Here is a 16,983-nt window from a genome sequence, read left to right on the forward strand (position 1 = left end):
CTGTAGCTGTTGGGCAGGAGGAGGACAGATTGTGCTGGGAATGGTTTTGTTCCAGGAGGCTGTGATCTCTGCAGGTTGATTCCAGGGAGTGCAGGAAGGATTCTGTGTGCTCCTGCTGGAGGAAGGCAGGGATGGGAGTGCTCTGGAAAGGGATTTCACTCAAATTCTTCAGCAGTCCCTGTCTTAAAGCTTCCCTGCATAGGAAGTACCTGTTCCTGCTGGATTTTTGGGATTGCCCAGTGCCAGCCCATGTGGGGGGCTGGGGGAATTCCAGCTCAATCCCCAAGTTCCCTTATTGCCATTATTTGCATTATTTGATAGGCAAGAATCAAAATGTTTGTATTTTATCTTCTGTGAGTCGTTAATGTCCCGATTCCTTTCGTGCAGGAAAGAGTAGGAAACTTCCTGGCAGATTTCTACTTGGTGAATGGACTTGTGTTGGAATCCAGGAAAAGAAGGGAACATCTCAGTGAGGAGGACATCCTTCGGAATAAAGCGATCATGGAGAGCCTGAGCAAAGGGGGAAACCTCATGGAGCAGAATTTTGAGGTAGAGTTGATTAACTTTGCCCAGGATGTGGGAGAATAATCTTGCACACCACTCCTCGTGGTGCAAAATACATAGATAATGTTTTTATTTTCTTTTGATTGGCATAATCTAAAAATCACAAACATGACCCACAAGTATAATTTTGGTGATGCATTAATGAATTAGCCTGATTAGTGCACACAGGGAGGGATTTCTGTGGTTATATTGGGTATTCAGCCTTAATTTGTCTCTTAGAAGAGATGAGGGGTTTGGCTGTGGCAAATCAACTGCAGATTCTTTTAGACCCAATGTTGATTGTTGGGAATGAAAGGGAAGCCAGAAAGGCAATCGTGCTCCTTTGAGCTTCATTAAAATGGGAGGAAGCCTGTGATTAGCACCAGGAAATCAAGAGCTCTTCAGAAAGAGCCAGGCTTCAGCTGGGAACACACACAGAGCTTTTAAAGTGATTAATTTATTTCTGTGTGAGCTGGAGTTGCTGCCTTGGCACTCAGAGCCCTGAATTAACTCATCGTGGTGGAGCAGCACAGCCCAGTGCTATGGAAAGTGCCCGTGGGGGCTGAGAGCAGGGGCTGGCCTGGGCAGGGCAGGCTGTGGCTGTGTTTGGAGCTGAGGGCAGCTCCAGGTGGGAATGGCAGGAGGAGGGAAGGAGGGCAGGAGCTCTGAGCTGAGCTGTGCTTGTCCCACAGCCCGTGCGCCGGCAGTCGCTGACGCCGCCGTCCCCCAACACCATCTCCTGGGAGGAGTACATCTCTGCAGAGAGTGGCAAGTGAGTGCTGCTGGGCCTGCCAGGGCTTCCAGGGACACCTCTGCATCCCTGGCAGGGGGCTGGGGGGTCTGCTGGGCGTTTTGGGTTCTCCACTTGGTGGGTGCTGCTTTGTGGGCAGGGAGGAGCGCTGGGTTTGGTGTCTCGGTGTTTGTTCTCCAGAGGGCTGGGAAATGATCCTTGTGTGTGGGAGCAGTGTCAGTGCCTCAGCTACAGGCAGGGAATCCTGGAATGCTTTGGGCTGGAAGGGACCTTAAATCCCATCCAGTTCCACCCCCTCTCCCATGGGCATTTCTGGGTAGTGGTTAATAAACTCTTCCTGTAGGATTTATTAAGACCATGTTAATGAGGAATTATTTTATTGGAGTAGTTTACTTGGTTTTGTCTTGTCTCCTGGTTTAGCAGAGTCATCTAAATTAAGAGGTTTTTTTATCTTTATTCCGCACAGCTTTACAATAAAGCAAGCTCTTTGAAAGTAGGGATTCCTCCCTGATGTTTTTCAACCCAAGTCTGTTTTCCTTCCTCTAAACCCAGGATTGCCTGGGAAACACTGACTTTACCTCTCCCTCTCCCTCCCAGAGCTCCTCACCTGGGCAGGGAGCTGGTCTGCAAGGAGAGCAAGAAAACCTTCAAAGCCACGATAGCAATGAGCCAGGAATTCCCCTTAGGAATCGAATCGTGAGTCAAAGCTCCTGGCCACAGGAGTTATTCCTCTTGGGAATGTTTTAATGTGTTCATGAGCTGCAGAGCCCTCCAGATCCACGGGAATGGGAGCTGCCAGTGCAGTCAGGATGTTGAGAAAAGAATCCCTTAAACTGGGAATCTGGGAGCTGCTGGGGCTGGGGGAGGAGCCAAGCCCTTACTTGGCTTCATAAGAGCAGAGTTTTGGGCAGAGTTATCTGCAACTAGTGTCTGATCCCACAGAATTCTGAAATGGTTTCCTCATAATAAATATTAGCACAAAATTGTGTCCCCTAACCCAGTGCAAAGCCAGGTCAGTTCCACATGTCCATGGAGAAGGGTGGTGGGGGGGGTGGTTCCTGTGGAAAATGAGGACAAGGAATTGCTACCCTGGTTGGTTTGTTGTAATTCTGGATGTGGGGTGACCCTGAAGCCCTGGGACGGAGAAGGGGAATGATGTCATTGTCACCCTGTGTGTCCCCTGGGCCCTTTGGATCATGTTTTCCTGTGCAGAGGGACAGGGTGTGTGTGGCAGGAGGATCTGTCACGGGCTCTGCTCTCCTTTGCAGGTTGTTGAATGTCTTAGAAGTCATTGCACCCTTCAAGCACTTTAACAAACTTAGAGAATTTGTTCAAATGAAGCTTCCACCAGGCTTTCCTGTCAAATTAGGTAAGAGCACACAGCACCTCCTGGGGCTTTATTTATCCAGAATTTTAGGTTGGAAAAGCCCTCTTGATTCCAACCATTCCCCAGCACTGCCAAGGCCACCACTGCCCCATGTCCCCCAGTGCCACATCCACACAGCTTTGAAATCCCTTCAGACATGGGGACTCCTCCAGGGCTGGAAAGCCCTTTCCAAGAGAAATTTTCCCGAATATCCAATCCAGATTGAAACACGTGCATTTATTCTTGCAATATGTTCAGAAGGTCTTTTGTGGAGTTTTGGGGAAGAACCCGCACCTGGGAATGTGTTCTTGGAGAGTTCAGGAGCACAGAAGTGCTGGGGCCTTGCTCCTAGGGCAGTGGGATGTGCTGGATTATTCCTGCAGATGGGGAGGATCTCAGGTGTGGAGTATTTTGTAACATTCCTGTGTTTCCTTTTCTTGAAGGATTACTGGGGATAGACTGATTTTAAGTGAAAAATAGAAAACTATTGCACTTGTAACAATTGGAAATGTCTGAGATCAGCTTATTCATGGGATAGATGATCCCAGAAGCAGTAGTCCCTTTCCTAAGGGATACAGGGTTCTGGAATTGCAGGGAGCTGGGTGAGCAGGTAGGCTGTGCTCTACCTCTGCCATATTTGCACAGCGTTCCAGAACAGTTTGGGTTGGGAATGACCTCAGATTCCAGCTCATGCTCCCATTCCCATGGGTAGGGACACCTCCCACTATAACCCAGGCTGCTCCCAGCCTTGCAGAGGTGGGGACTGGTGGCACTCCTGGCTGTCCCCTGTCCCTGAGCGTGCCCTGTCCCCGCAGACATCCCGGTGTTCCCCACCATCACGGCCACTGTGACGTTCCAGGAGTTCCGCTACGACGAGTTCGATGACTCCATCTTCACCATTCCCGACGACTACAAGGAGGATCCCAGCCGCTTCCCGGACCTCTAAGGGGGCTGGGAGCTCCTGGGAACACCAGCCCGGCGTCCCAGGGCCAGGGAATGGCTGCACCCACAGCAGGGCAGAGCCGTGGGGCACAGCAAGGGATGAACTCGTGAGCCCGCAGCCAAGGGACGGAGCTGGCACTGCACTGAGCGTCCAGCCCCTCCAGCTCCCGCTTCCCAGAGCCTCCTGCTGCCATCCCCTTTGGCACAGCCGCTCCTGGCTCCGGAGCTGCCACCCCCAGCTGGGAGGAGCTGCTGCTTTTTAAATTTTTTACACTTGTGGTGATCCGCGAGGCACTGCTGGACCTTGGCACCGAGCTGGGCCCGGGGCTGGGGTGAGGTGAGCCCCCCTGTCCTTCCCCTGCTCCCTGTTCCCTGAGCTCCCAGCTCAGCCACGGAATGTTGGAAGGTATCCTGAAGGAATGCCTTGGCTGTAGATGAATGAACCAAATGGGCACCACTGACACTTGGATTTCCTCCTGCACCCAGGCAGAGCCAGCTGTGCTCTGCAGGGAGCGAGGCGCCTTGGCAGCGCCAGCCCAGCCTGGTGCTGTCCCTGCCTGATCCCTTCATTCCCCTTCCCTCCCTGCTCCCTGCTCCCTGCCTGGTGCACTCCAGGGCTGCCTGGCCAGGAATGTCACTTGTTGTTAATCCTTTGTTTGGCCCTCGCTTGGGAGAGGTGTCCCAGAAAGGCCGAGCACCACCAGGTCAGTTTGTGGGAACTGGGGGGAGCTCAGGCACTGCCCCTTCCTGCAGGAGGGGCTCTCCCTGCACTCGGGGCCACCGTGGTGCTCACGGGCAGCTTGGGGTGTTCCCACATTCATTGCCTGCCTCTTCGTGTTGAAATCACAGAGAATCCCAGGCTGGTTTGGGGTGGGGAGACCTTAAAGCTCATCTTGTCCAGCCCCCCTTCATGGATGGTTCAGTACTCCAGCTCCTCGAGCTTATTCCCATCCCCAGTTGTTGCAGTCTCCTCATCTAACAATAATCCACCATTTTGGGGTTTGTTAGGCAAGATTTGTGCAGAAGGCTGATGGTGCTATTTGTTTGTATGAAGAAATTTAGATTCAAGTGCTGTGGTGTCATTGTACAAAAATGTAAATATTTTCCAAATTATATTCTTTGTGCACTGTAGGTAAAACTTTTTCTGGAATTCCATAGAGTTAAGGATCAAAGTTTATAATGAAGAGGATCATTGATGCTCAGTGGAGGGAACAGCTGTGCTGAGCACAAGGGACAAGGGAGGGGCTCAGCACAGGCAAAGGTGTCAGGCACACCTGAGAGCAGGGAATTCCAAACTGCTGGAATCTCTGATCCATCCCAAAGAGGCTGCTCTGGGGAGGGACATGGAGGAGGCCCAGGGAAGCACTGTCAGCAAAGGCCCAGGAGCACTGGAGTGAGAGGGTGGGGTTGGTCCTTTCCCAGCACCTCTCTGGACCTGGGGAACAGGGAAGCACTGGGACAGGGGAGCAGTGCAGCTTTGTTGTTAATTCAAACTCAAATCCAAAATGAAACTTTAGGGAAAACAAGCAAAGGGAAATGACTCCTGCAGTGCCGTGTCAGGGCAGGTGTGGAGCATCCTCTGGGAATGATGGAACTTGTTCTCCCAAGTCATGATGAATTCCTGACGTGTTTCACACCTCTGGGATGAGCTGACACCGTCTGTGCTGCTTCTGGGAGCCAGGTGGGATCCTCTGGGACAGCCTGGGGATGTCTGTGGGGCTGAGCTGGAGCTTGGATCGGTGCCTGTGGGGCAGCACAGGGCTCTGTCCCCTCCCAGGGGTCCCCTGTCCCCTCCAGGGGTCCCTTTGGGATGTTTTGTGTAGCTGCAGGACCTGTGCCAGGTGCCTTGGAGGGCACCCATTCCTTGGGAATTCCAGTGGTGAGAGGTTCCTCCCCGAGGTGAATGTCTGAGCTCCTTTGCTCAGTGGTGCAGGGAGATCCATGGGTTTGTGTTCCTTTGCATTTTTGCTCATCCCAAATCCATCCCTGGCTCCGTGGAAGTGTTGCTGGGGCTGTGGGGCCTGGGCAGTGCAGCCACTGCTGGATCCCAGGGTGGATCCTGGCCTTGGAACTGGAAAACCAAAAGGGTTTTGGGTGGCCTCCTGTGGGATTGAGGCTCCTGTGGCTCTGTCCCCTCTGGACCAGCCCCTGGTGGTGCAGGGTGTCTGCCCAAGCCCAGGGCAGGTCCTGGAAGTGTTTCCTGTGGTTCCTGTGGCCTCTGGCTGCAGACCTGGGGGATTTTCAGCCCCAGGACACGGCTGCTCCCTGGGACACTTCCAGGGGCTGCAGGAGGGGCTGCAGGAAGCTGCTCCTAAGGCTTGTTCTGCCTTGGAATGTGGGCACAGCTTTGGGGCTGTCCCTGTTCTGGGTTATCCCAGGAAATCCAGCTGCTCCTGCTCTCCCTGTGGAGCTGAGGGATGGGAATTCCCTGGATTGTTCCCCAGCTCCCAGGGCAGCCCCTGGGCTCCTGTAGCTGCTCTCAGTACTCTTCCCTCCTCCTGGGATGTGTTTCTTGTCTGAACATTCCTGGTGAGGAGTTCTCACACGTAGGGACACCTGGGCATTCCTGATGGATGCACTGCAGGAATTCTCAGTCACAGGGACACTGGGCTGAGCCTGTGGATCCCGAGGGGCTGCTCACGTTGAGATCCATGTTTATATCCGTGTTTTCTCCACTGAAGCCTGTTTTTGTCACTGGGTTGTGTTGCATGGACACAGGGAATGTCTGTGGGCCCGGATGTGTCTCCAGGGTGTTCCCAGCCCCAGCCTGGGGCACAGGGTCCCTCCCCTGTCCCGTGGCTCTGGGAAATTCCTTTTCCAAGCAGCATTGGTGCAGCAGAGCCTCAGCTCGGCTTTTCTCGTTTTCCTGGAGGCCAGGCCAGGTGTTCCAGGAGGGTTTGGTCCCTGGGAGTGAGCACAGATCCATAGACTGTGTCTGTGCAGCAGCTCCAGCTCATCCCTGTGGCCTGGGAATGTGGGGGGGACCAGGAGCAGCCCTGGACACCCCAGCTGGAGTCGATGTCCAGGGCAGGAGGAGAAGGGAGCTGGACCAGGCTGGTGGGAATCACATCCTGCTGCTCCTGCCCGGGCTGGGGCTCTGCTCCCACCACTTCTTTTCTTCCTGAGGTTTTTTTATGGCTCTTAAAAGACAACCAGGAATTTTGCTCAACCCAATTCCGACCTCACTGCAGAAGGATCCCGCAGGTTGTTGCAGAACTAAACTGTTCCTCTGGTCTTCCAAGCTCCTGCTCTGTCCCGTGGCAAAGGGAACACCCTGGATTTCCTCTCCGGAGCTGCTGTCCAGCCACTGCACTCCCAGCACAGCAATTCCCCGTTCCCGCGTTGAGTCCGTTCGTCCCTCCCGGATGTGTTTGTGCTGGAATCCCCCCGGGTTCCGTTGGTATTCCCACAGCCCTCTGTTATTTTCTGTCTCTGCTCCTGAGTTGTAATTCCCGCCAGGAGAACTGCGTTATTTAATCCGGATTAACCAATTCCTGTAATGCTGCAGTTTCACTTTTCTTTTCCTGACAGTTTGTAACTCCCATGGAAAACGAGTCACCTCTCTTGGTTTTCCTGTCGCCCGCTCCCTGGTTTCCCCTTCCCTTCACTCATAGTCACTTTGGGTTGTATCATTTGTTAGAATAAAGACCAAACTATGCTGTTGGATTTGGAAGCTGCTCCACCTGTGCAATCCAGGCTTCCCTCTCCTGTCCCGCCGGGCCTCGGCTGCGCTGCGGGAGCGGGACCGGAGGGGAGGGAACGAGCTCCTGCTGCTGCGTTCTGCAAGGGCATTTTCTTGGTCATTTTTTAAATAAAATCCTGCATTTTCATTACAGCCTCTTCTCGGCCTTCTCTGAATCCCAGGTTTTATGGGGAAAGGATGCAGGAGCAGTTCCCAGCCTCACCAGGAGCTGAGGGAGCAGGATGGGAGCAGGTGCCCAGGAGGGAAGGGGGAAAAGGAGCCTGAAATTCACTGAACTCTGTTCAGTCCTTCCAGAGATTTCTGCTCCTCCATCAAGGAACGGCCTCCCCTGGATCACAGGCTGGACAGTTCTGGGGGAATGGAGAGCAAAGCCTGCATGGCCATGGAGGCTTTAGCCTTGCAGGGGGGTCGGAGGGGATTTTTGGTTTGGTATATTGGCATTGAGGGAGACTATTTGGGGGTTTTGGGTTCTTCTGGGTTTTTGGTTTTTTTGAGGGAGGGCTGGGGGCTTTTTTTTGGGAGGGAAGGGGGGGTTTGGAGAGATGGGTTTGGGGATATTAAGTTTTTTAACTTAGCCTTGCTCTCCTGCCCCCAGCATCAGCCCCTGAGCTGAGAGGGATCAGGGCCTCCCTCTGTAGGTACAGAGCTGCTGATGGAAAATCTCCTGTTTCTAAAGGGGCAGGAAAACTTCCCAGAAGGGCTTCAGCCACTGCCAGTTAAAACAAAGATTTTTCTTAAGTGCAGTTGTGGCCCTGAGGTTGCTCCGAGTGCTCCCTGCCAGGCAGGGTCTTCCCAGAGCTTCTCTTGCTTTTCATCCACCAGCACTCCCAGGTCCTTCTCAGCAGTCCCATAAACCTCCACATTCCCATTTTAACTCATTTCCCCCCCCAAAAGTAAAATAATTCCTTCTTCACTGTAACAGAGATGGAAAAGTCCCCTGTAAGGAATCAGGTTAAGTTTGGTGCACCCAGCAGTGGAAATAAAACCCAGGAGTTTTCTAGAAGAGGAGGTGAAGTTTCAGGGTTTTATTATCAAAGTTTTGTAAAACATTTTCTGAAACTGTACATCGACATGGCACAGACTGTCGGCTACTTTTGTCTCTTTACCTGCACAAAAGTAAAAGCTCTGGAGCTGCTGGAACTAAGGAACAGCTTTGGGTAACTACTCTGCAAATACCATGGGATCACCGAGTGCGGGAGGGAGGGAACGGCCGGGACAGGAACACAAATTAATCCGTTTGTACAACTTGAGATCAAGTAAAAAGTACATTATCAATGGACTTGCTTTAAAAACAGACCAAGGTAATTTTAAAATGCACTCCCTGCTGCAGCGGGTGAGCTCCTGAGCCCCAGCCCTGGGTGAGGCTGCTCCCCCAACCCTCCCTCACTGGGCACGGCCAGGATTCCCCTTCCCGAGGTCAGACCATCCCAGCTCGCCCTGGGTGGAGCTGAACGGACACAGTGGAGACAGAGCCCTCAGGAAGGTCAGGGCACAGAACCCTGGGCAAAGCCAACCAAAACCCACCGGAAACCAAACCCAACCAAGCCCAGCACGTGGCTTAAAACCAGAACTAAAGCCAAAAGCACAAAGAGCTGGTGCGATCCAAGGCCGACTCCGGAGTGTCCGGGAGGCCCCCGGCAGCCCCTTTGTGGCTGCAGGACAGGAGGGCTGTGCCACACTCCCCACACTCCTGGAACACTGCCACACTGCTGGGCCCTGCTGGCTCAGCCTGGGACACTCCAGAGGGAGGGAGGGAAGCAGGGAGGGAGGAAGGGTGGCCCAGCCCGTGCTGCGGGAGGGACGTGCGGGCTGGCCTGGCCCCAGCTGGGCCCTGGAGCAGGGGATCCCTGTCTCAAGCTTTGGGTGTGAGTTAGTATCGGGATGGACAGACCATGGAGAGCTCGGAGCTGGATACATCTAGGTTGAGGATTAACAAGTACAGCATAAAGGATCACACTGAGGGGCTGTGGGCGGCTCAGTCGCTCATGTCCATGTCCTCCTCGTGGTGGTCGTCCCCGTTCACCTTGGATTCCCTGCCCGGATCCCCGCTGCCCTTCTCGGCCCCAGGCTCCTTCCCTTTGGGGGAGGGAGCATCTGCCACCTTCTTCTCCTCCTTCTTCTCCTTCTCGCTGTCGTAGCCCTGTTCCTCCTCGTCGTAGTCCCTTGTGACCTGCTTTGCCAGGGAAAGGGACACGTTAGCACTTCCCTGTGGGCCGGGGTGGGGGGGATGTGGGGCAGGGCTGGGAGCAGCTCCAGGGCTTTCTGGAACATACTTTCACATCCTTGTCGCTCTCGGATTTCCGGTCTCGATCCTTCTCCTTGTCTTTGCTCTTCTTTTTCTTACTTGTTGACCGCTCCCTCTCGTCTCTGCTCCTCTCCTTGTCTTTATCCTTCTTCTTTTCCTTTTTATTCCTATGAGGATCAGCAGTAAGAGGATGAGGCCCATCCCCATCACCCCATTCCACGGCTAGAACTGCCCAGAGCGTTACCCACAGCAAACACAACGGAAAATGGCAGAGGGCAAGTAGGGAACAGGTTCTGCTTCCAGGAAGTACCCCAAATCCCAAGTTCTTAGCTCTGGCTCAAGGACAACACCACAAAGCCAAGGCTGAGCAATGCTGTGGCAAACAGAACCATGGAATCTCCTGAGCTGAAGGGCCCCAGAGGAATCATGGAGTCCAAATCCTGGACACCAAGAACAGCAGTGCTCCAGTGTTTTACAGAGGAGCACCTTGAGCTCCCCATCCTGGGACAGGGTCACAGAACACCCAGGCCACCCAAAGCCAGCTGATTCCTACTGTGCAGAGCCAAAGGGATTGGGAATGGTGGCACATCTACTTGTATCACCCCTGGAACCCTGACCCATGGAGCTCCCAGCCAACCCCAGACCAGCTCCGCAAAAGCAGCAAAGATTCCCCACACAGAGAATCCCCAGGAGCCTCCCTGGGGGTCACAATTTGGGAATTTCCCACCCAGACACCATTCTTGCCAGCCAAGTGCTTCCCTGACCTTCTGGGCGACGGGGACCGGGACATTTTCCGTTTGGGAGACCTGGGCTTTTTCGGGGACCGCGTCCCGCTCCGGCTCCGCCGGCGCCGCCGTTCTCTGCAGGGAGACACAGGAGCTTTGGAAATCTCTGCTTATTGTTTTAAAGCTGCAAATGAATCCCTAATCCAAGCCTAGCCCTGCTCATAGAGTACTAAAGAGTTGTCAAAACTGCAAGATAAATTTCGAAGTTTTTTTTTTAAATGAAACACTTTTGACTGGATTTATTCCCTAAATCAGGAAGAGCTTGGCAGTGACCCTGGAGCATCAAACTGTGACACAGAGCAAAAAAAACTGTTCTAAGCCCAAAGAATTTACCTCAAACACTGCAGGAAAATGCAAGTGTCTTACAGACAGAGGTGGCAGAGGTGCTGTTGTGCCTGTACCAGACATATCCTCATTGGAATCATGATCCAATGGGATCCAGGCATAGTTTGGGTTGAAAGGGACCTCAAAGTCCATGGGCAGGGACACCTTCCACAGACCAGCTGCTCTATTACAAGAACTTTTTTTTTGATTTAATACCGAAGTGCATCAAAATCCTGCTGGAAAAAGAGAGCAAGGAAAATCCCATTTCTGTACCTGCTTGTGCTTCTGGATCTTCTGGTTGTGCTGTAGCTTTTGGGGGGAGTTTTAGAACGTTTCTTTTCTTTCTCTTCCTTCTTTTTATCCCTTTTTGTAGAAAAGAGATTAAGTCACTTTCAAACAGCACTTCCTAATGTGCTGTACAGGGAAAGGGATGCAGAGCTGGAGGGGCAAGGGTGGCTCCCCAGGCTGAGGCCCCTCAGGTGCTCCAGCCCCTCCATGTCCTCTCTGAACTGAGGGCCCAGAGCTGGACACAGCCCTCTGGGGACCCAGCAGTGCCAGCACAGGGCACAGTCCCTGCCCTGCTCAGGACTGGACTCCCTGGAGTCATTACCTGGTTTTGGATGTGCTCCGAGACCTCCTGCTCCTCTCTCTGGAATGAGATCTCCTTCTCCTCGGACTTTTGGATCGCCTCCTGCTTCTGGATTTGGAATGGGACCTTCTCCTTGATCTGCTCCTGGAGCGTCTGCCAGGGACACACCAACATGGAGTCACAGGGAGGACACCCTGGGGCTGCTCCCAGCCCAGCTGCTCTGGGCAGGGACACCCCCAAACCCAACCAAAGCCTCCATCCACGGCTCTGCCTGGCCTGCACAGGGGCTCTGAACACTGAAATGGCAATGAAGCTTTGGAGCCCCAATCAAACCCAAGGCTCTTCCCAAGAATGATTTTTGCAGGAATTGTTCCAGCTGTGTTGCTAAGGAATAACTCAGTCACCTGTGTCTGGATGAGGAAGGTGTCCTCCTCCTCCTCGAGCGCGACCTCGACCTTGAATGTCTTCGTTTTTCATCTTTTTTGTCTGAAAAAGTACAATAAAAACCAATGTTTTGTTTAAACATTAAAAAAAAAATCTAAAGGAAAGGACCCTCACATAATTGATATCAATCAACCTGATCTTGCCATTTGAAATGAAGGCTCATCTATAATTTTCTTCCCAAGAAGACAAAAGAACCAACAGAGGACGGGAACATGTTTGTAACACAAAATAACAGTTTTATACAAAACTGGAGAAGTCAAAATTCAGAAAAAATCTTAAGTCAGTGAATAGCTGACACCTGCAGGGCACTAGAAAACCCTGTGAAAATCCCAGAATCTGCCATTTCCTGAGGGGCTGAAGAACCTGTCAAATGATTGTTTTGAATTTCCCACAAAAAAGCCTCAAGCTAAGCAAGAACAGGATCTCTGCAGGACTGATGGATATTCTGTATTTTCAGTGTTCAAGTTTTTGCCTCTCAGATTTGGTGGCTCTGACATTTGTGAGAGCTGCCAGAGCTTGTTCTAAAATCAAACCTGCTGAAAGAAGCTCCACAAAAGAGAACTATTTACAAACCTACCCAGATTAGGAATGAAGAGAAAGGAAAGCATCCCTGAGAAACATCAGCAGGGTGCCAAGTGGTGAGGCCAAAAAATCCATGTTCCCTTGGAATTTGAGACAGCAGCAAGAACTTCCCTCAGGGAAGCCTGGGTGTTTTACAGCCTTCAAATCAGTGAATTTTGGGAAAATCAACGGATTAATTCCAACCCGGTTCTGCAGGAAATGGAGCATCCACTGCAGGATGATTAAAAACCTAATAAGTGAATTCCCCACAGAGCACAGGCATGAAGGCAGGGCTCTGCAGAGCATCAGTTTGGATCAGGTGCTGTGTCCAAGCCCCATGCTGGCTGGAATGGCTCATTCCAGGCTGCAATTACCTGGCTCTATAGCAGCAGAGATTAAGGACTGTGCTTCTCGGACTCTCTTCATGGCCTCTTCTATTTCCTTACTGGAGGTATCTGATTTCAGACTGGGGGACACGAGACCTGCAGCCACATGGTTCAACCTGGGCAACACAGAATTCCAAAAGTCAGCACTCAGGAACCCAAGGGATACAGGCCTGCATTGTCAGAGTTCACAGGGTCAGGGAATCCTGGAATGGTTTTGGTTTGGAGGGACATCAAGCCCATCTGATCCCACCCCCTGCCATGGGCAGGGAACCTTCCCTAGCCCAGGGTGCTCCAAGGCCCTTCCAGCTCCAGCAGGACAGGGACTGGGCACTGAATCCCCACAGATATTCCCATGGAATCCCCCAGCAGTGCAGTACAAGGGTTTGGGAACACTGGTGCTTACTTTGGATCCACTGTGCTCATCAGTTTTAGGAGCTGATCTGCTGCAAGAGACTGTGAGGGAAAAACAAAGTTAGAACCAGGCTGGGAGATGTGAGAGCTCCAGAGAACCTTCCTTGGAATGTCCCCTGGAAGTTTTCCCAGCTGGAAAACCAGAGCAGAACACCCCCAGCCAAGAGGAAAGGCCACACTGGGCTGCTGTGACTGGGAGGGTGTGAACACCCCACACTGGGGCTCTGGGGATTCATTTTCCACAGCAGCCAAAGCCAGCCCTGCCTGGGCAGGATCAGGGATAAAACCACAAATGGATAAAAATACCAACAGATAAAAATACATTGCTGGGGTGTGTTTATCCTTATGTACTAGTAACTTTTTGTGCACAGGTTATTTCTGTCACTGCAAGAGAACAGAGCCCTCTCTAAGCTGTCTGTCCACTGAAGACCTCAATGACAACTTATAAACATTTAAGTATTCCATGAAAAAAATGTTACAGCTCTTAGGATAATCCAGGTATCATGATCAGTCACATCCTGCACCAATGGGGTATTAAGAAAAAAAAGTTCAACTTTCATTTTTGAAATGTTTGTTACAATCTGATGGTTTAATGTACAAAAATCCTCCATCACCCCAAATTTACATTTTTCTAATTTGCCTTTAAAATTACTTTTTTCATCTGTTATTTAATTTTCACCATTATTTGCTTGTTCTTCCACATGGGAATACATAGAAAATTTAAGTGATGGTAGTAGCAATGCATTAAATTATTGCTGCTTCTTGTGGCTGTAAAAGAGTATTTTATTCTTACCTCTTAAATATTTTATCTATATAGATAGGACCAATATATTTATATTGATATATTTTTATTGATATAAATATACTCAATATTCTAGTACTTAAAAGCCTTTTTTGTTCAGCTGTAACAACCTAATGAAGTCTCCCCACATTGTGGACACCTACAAAATTAAAAAATCAAACTACTTTTTACTTGAAGAACAAGGCAGGTTCCTGGCCTAATAATGACACATATTTGAAATATTTCATTGCTATCCCCAAATTATTCCTTGGCCCCTTCCAACATTTAATTTGCTATTCAAGCAGGTATTTTTCATTCCAATCCCTGGAGTTCCCAGGCAGTGGCTGTGAAGTGACACAAATGAAAACCACTCTCAGAGCAGGAAAGAAGGGGGCAATAAAGGATATTTGGAATGAGGACGTACCTGGGAGTTCAGGTTTGCTCCAGGAAGCCCAAGAGCAGCAAGGGCAGGGTCGAGAGCAGGAGCTCCTAAAGCAGCTAAAGGGACAGCACCAATCTGTGGCAGAGACAGCAGTTAGGGCACAGGCAGTGACAAAACTCAGTCAGGGAGATCACTGGGCAGGGGAAATAAAGGTGAAGGAGAAAAGCATTCCAGCAAACTGAAGGGATAGTTGAAAATGAAGTCATTTTTCAGTGCTAAAATGGAAATTCATTCCAAGTTTTTGAGGCTATTGCCCCATTTCTACTTCATTTTGGGGTTGAGATGGCCATGGTTTATGTTGAAAGGCAATTTAACAATACTGCAACCCTGCAAATGTCTCCAATTTGGTTAAAAAGCTACTGGGAGAGCAGAAGGCTCCCTAAAGCAGCTGATTTTGGGCCATTTCAAATGAGATGATTGAGGCAGACACCCAAACCCAACACACACTGCCAAGATGTGCTGAACTGTGCAGCACAGTCCCCCAAAATGGATGTGCTGAACACATCTCACCAGAGGGGCTGGGAGCAGCCTGGCCTCAGAGACACAGCTGCAGTTCAGGTGGCTCAACATCCATTTCCAGGATTTATATGCACAGTTTTTTTAGTGAATGAAATTTTTTGGGTTGTATTTGGTTCTCCCAACCCCTTCCCTGGGTTTCAAAGGTTAAATTTAGGCTCTTCTCTTCTGAGCAGCTCCACGGCCAGGGGGTCCTTCAGCTAAGCAGGAGCTGGGGAGGGTTTGAGGAGTGCAGAATTAATGACGCTTTATTATGATTAATTTGCCTCCTGCACTTTGATTCTGTGCCCTCTTAAGAGCTGAGCTGTGACTCCAGCTTCTCCCACAATGTGCAATTCTCACTGTTCATCTTCCACATGAATTCCTGTGGGTTCACACAAGCAGGCTCCAATTTTCCCCTCAGCTGGAGGATTAATGAAGGGAATCTCACAGTGTGGCAGCTCCTTGGACTTGAGGAATTTAAAATCTGTGAGCTCTCTACTGCTTGTCACATCTGTAAAGTACAGAGGGTGAGAGGGGTGGGAGGCACAAACAGGGCCCTGAGAAACCAGGAAACAGGGAAATAAGGATATTCCATCTAACAACTTGTCACTGTCGTGCCCCAATCACATCATTGGGACAGAGCTGTCCCAATCCATCAATAAATCACTCTAGGAGTTGGAATCAACACATCAGTCCTGAAAGAAAGAGCAGAAATGAAGTGGAATGTAGCAGAAGACACGCAGGGGTTCCCCAGCCTACCTGAGAGAGAGGGTTGGGAGTGGGCAGCAGGCCACCCCCGGGCAGCAGCCCTGCCACGGCATTAGCTGGTGCCAAGAGAGACAAAGCCTTAGTCTCATCAGGAATGACTCCTGCAGGGAAACAGCCTGGCATTAGAGTGCATCCCAGCCCAGAGGCACCAAATACACAAATACACCCAGCAAAGTCTCCCTGATACACCACCTGAGTTTGTTGAAAGTACTTATGTTGGCTAAAATACAAAGCTTGATGGCTATTAATATTTAGCATTAACTTTTTTTGTCAGAATGCAACTTCAATGGGTGACAATTTGACTGTTCCTTTTTCTCTACAAAAGGTTAAGTTTCTAGAGCAAAAAAATAGCACAATACACACTACTTTGTTGTTAACACTGCCAAGGTTTCATCACCTGTACTCGATTTTTAAGTCATGAACCAAACGTAAGCAAGCACAGTCGGTTCTCCAGGGGTGAGAGTGCTCTCAACTTTCAAAAGCTGTTTTATGAACAACGACTCGTGTCGGCTGCTTCACTACAAAGCACACAGAAAAATCAAGATACACAAGACAAAAAAAGTTGGATTTAGGGGTTAATAATATGGTACAGTTCACTATGTTTTCTTTTACACCTACCATACAAACTTTGGCAAACTTAAAGAGAAGGGATGGGTGTTTGGGGTAGGGCTTTTGCTGACGTGTCACACGGAATGCGGTCCCTGCGGCTCTCCGGGAATGCTGGGGGTGTGTCTGTGGCTGGGATACACACAGGGATGCTGGCACATTCCTTACCTGTGCAGTAAAATGCTTTTGTTCCAATATGTGCCAGCTTAGAGCACCAGCAGTGCTGCTGCCACCTGCCGTGGCACAGGGGACTCGTGGCCCAAAGTCTTGCAGCCAGCTAAGCCCAGGGGTTACTGCACTGCCTGCTCTGCACACAGAGTGCTCAGGGCCCTACTAGCAAACAGTTGTGGAGGGAGTTTTACTCTATCCAACAGCAAAAGCCCTATACAGATGGATTAATTTGTTAATGTGCCCAAGCCCCCAAAATGAGAGTTCAATAAAACAATTTTACTATATAGTTGCAAATACCAGTAGTGTTTCTGTAATACATATTAAGAAACTGCATCTCATCATAAAACATACAATATGTACAGGGCACTTAAGAGAAACTGGATAAGCTGCAGAAGAAAACTGTTGGGTGGTATTTTCAGCAGGGCCTGGTATATAGTTCAGGCTGAACCAGGGAAAAGAACTGTAAAACACAACAACAAAAAAGAAAAACCACTGTTAAATAAAGGTAATGGTTCCTCCCACCTATACTGAGAAGTGCCGATAATCTACACAAATGTACAATACACAGCACTGATATCTGGCTCGTGGCACTGAGCTGGCAGCACTTTAGATACCCAAAGTTATGGAGGGACAGGGAAAAAGGTCATGGAGGCAAAGGGCAGGAATG

The 16,983-nt window shown here is 50.5% G+C and overlaps 2 protein-coding genes across 4 annotated transcripts in view; one reads left to right on the forward strand and one right to left on the reverse strand.

The window, feature by feature from the left end:
• ANKRD13C (ankyrin repeat domain 13C) overlaps positions 1-7,437 on the forward strand; it is a 14,909-nt gene extending 7,472 nt beyond the window's left edge. The window contains exons 9-13 of the mRNA XM_014310616.2: positions 388-549; positions 1,236-1,315; positions 1,892-1,990; positions 2,563-2,663; positions 3,476-7,437. Coding sequence (XP_014166091.2) covers positions 388-549; positions 1,236-1,315; positions 1,892-1,990; positions 2,563-2,663; positions 3,476-3,606 — 573 coding nt within the window. The 3' untranslated portion in view covers positions 3,607-7,437. The remainder of the gene's footprint in view (positions 1-387; positions 550-1,235; positions 1,316-1,891; positions 1,991-2,562; positions 2,664-3,475) is intronic.
• An 873-nt stretch (positions 7,438-8,310) lies between these two features.
• SRSF11 (serine and arginine rich splicing factor 11) overlaps positions 8,311-16,983 on the reverse strand; it is an 11,406-nt gene continuing 2,733 nt past the window's right edge. The window contains exons 2-12 of one of the 3 annotated variants that reach the window (XM_031064067.1): positions 15,937-16,057; positions 15,531-15,640; positions 14,256-14,348; positions 13,043-13,092; positions 12,628-12,755; positions 11,653-11,734; positions 11,270-11,401; positions 10,933-11,022; positions 10,315-10,410; positions 9,579-9,717; positions 8,311-9,475 (exon numbers count right to left, since the gene is read on the reverse strand). In XM_031064067.1, coding sequence (XP_030919927.1) covers positions 9,281-9,475; positions 9,579-9,717; positions 10,315-10,410; positions 10,933-11,022; positions 11,270-11,401; positions 11,653-11,734; positions 12,628-12,755; positions 13,043-13,062 — 882 coding nt within the window. In that variant the 5' untranslated portion in view covers positions 13,063-13,092; positions 14,256-14,348; positions 15,531-15,640; positions 15,937-16,057 and the 3' untranslated portion in view covers positions 8,311-9,280. The other 2 variants (XM_031064066.1, XM_031064065.1) reach the window with 2 other exon arrangements.

The sequence above is a fragment of the Geospiza fortis genome, unplaced genomic scaffold (assembly GCF_000277835.1).
Source record: "Geospiza fortis unplaced genomic scaffold, GeoFor_1.0 scaffold69, whole genome shotgun sequence".
NCBI classification, from domain to species: domain Eukaryota; kingdom Metazoa; phylum Chordata; class Aves; order Passeriformes; family Thraupidae; genus Geospiza; species Geospiza fortis.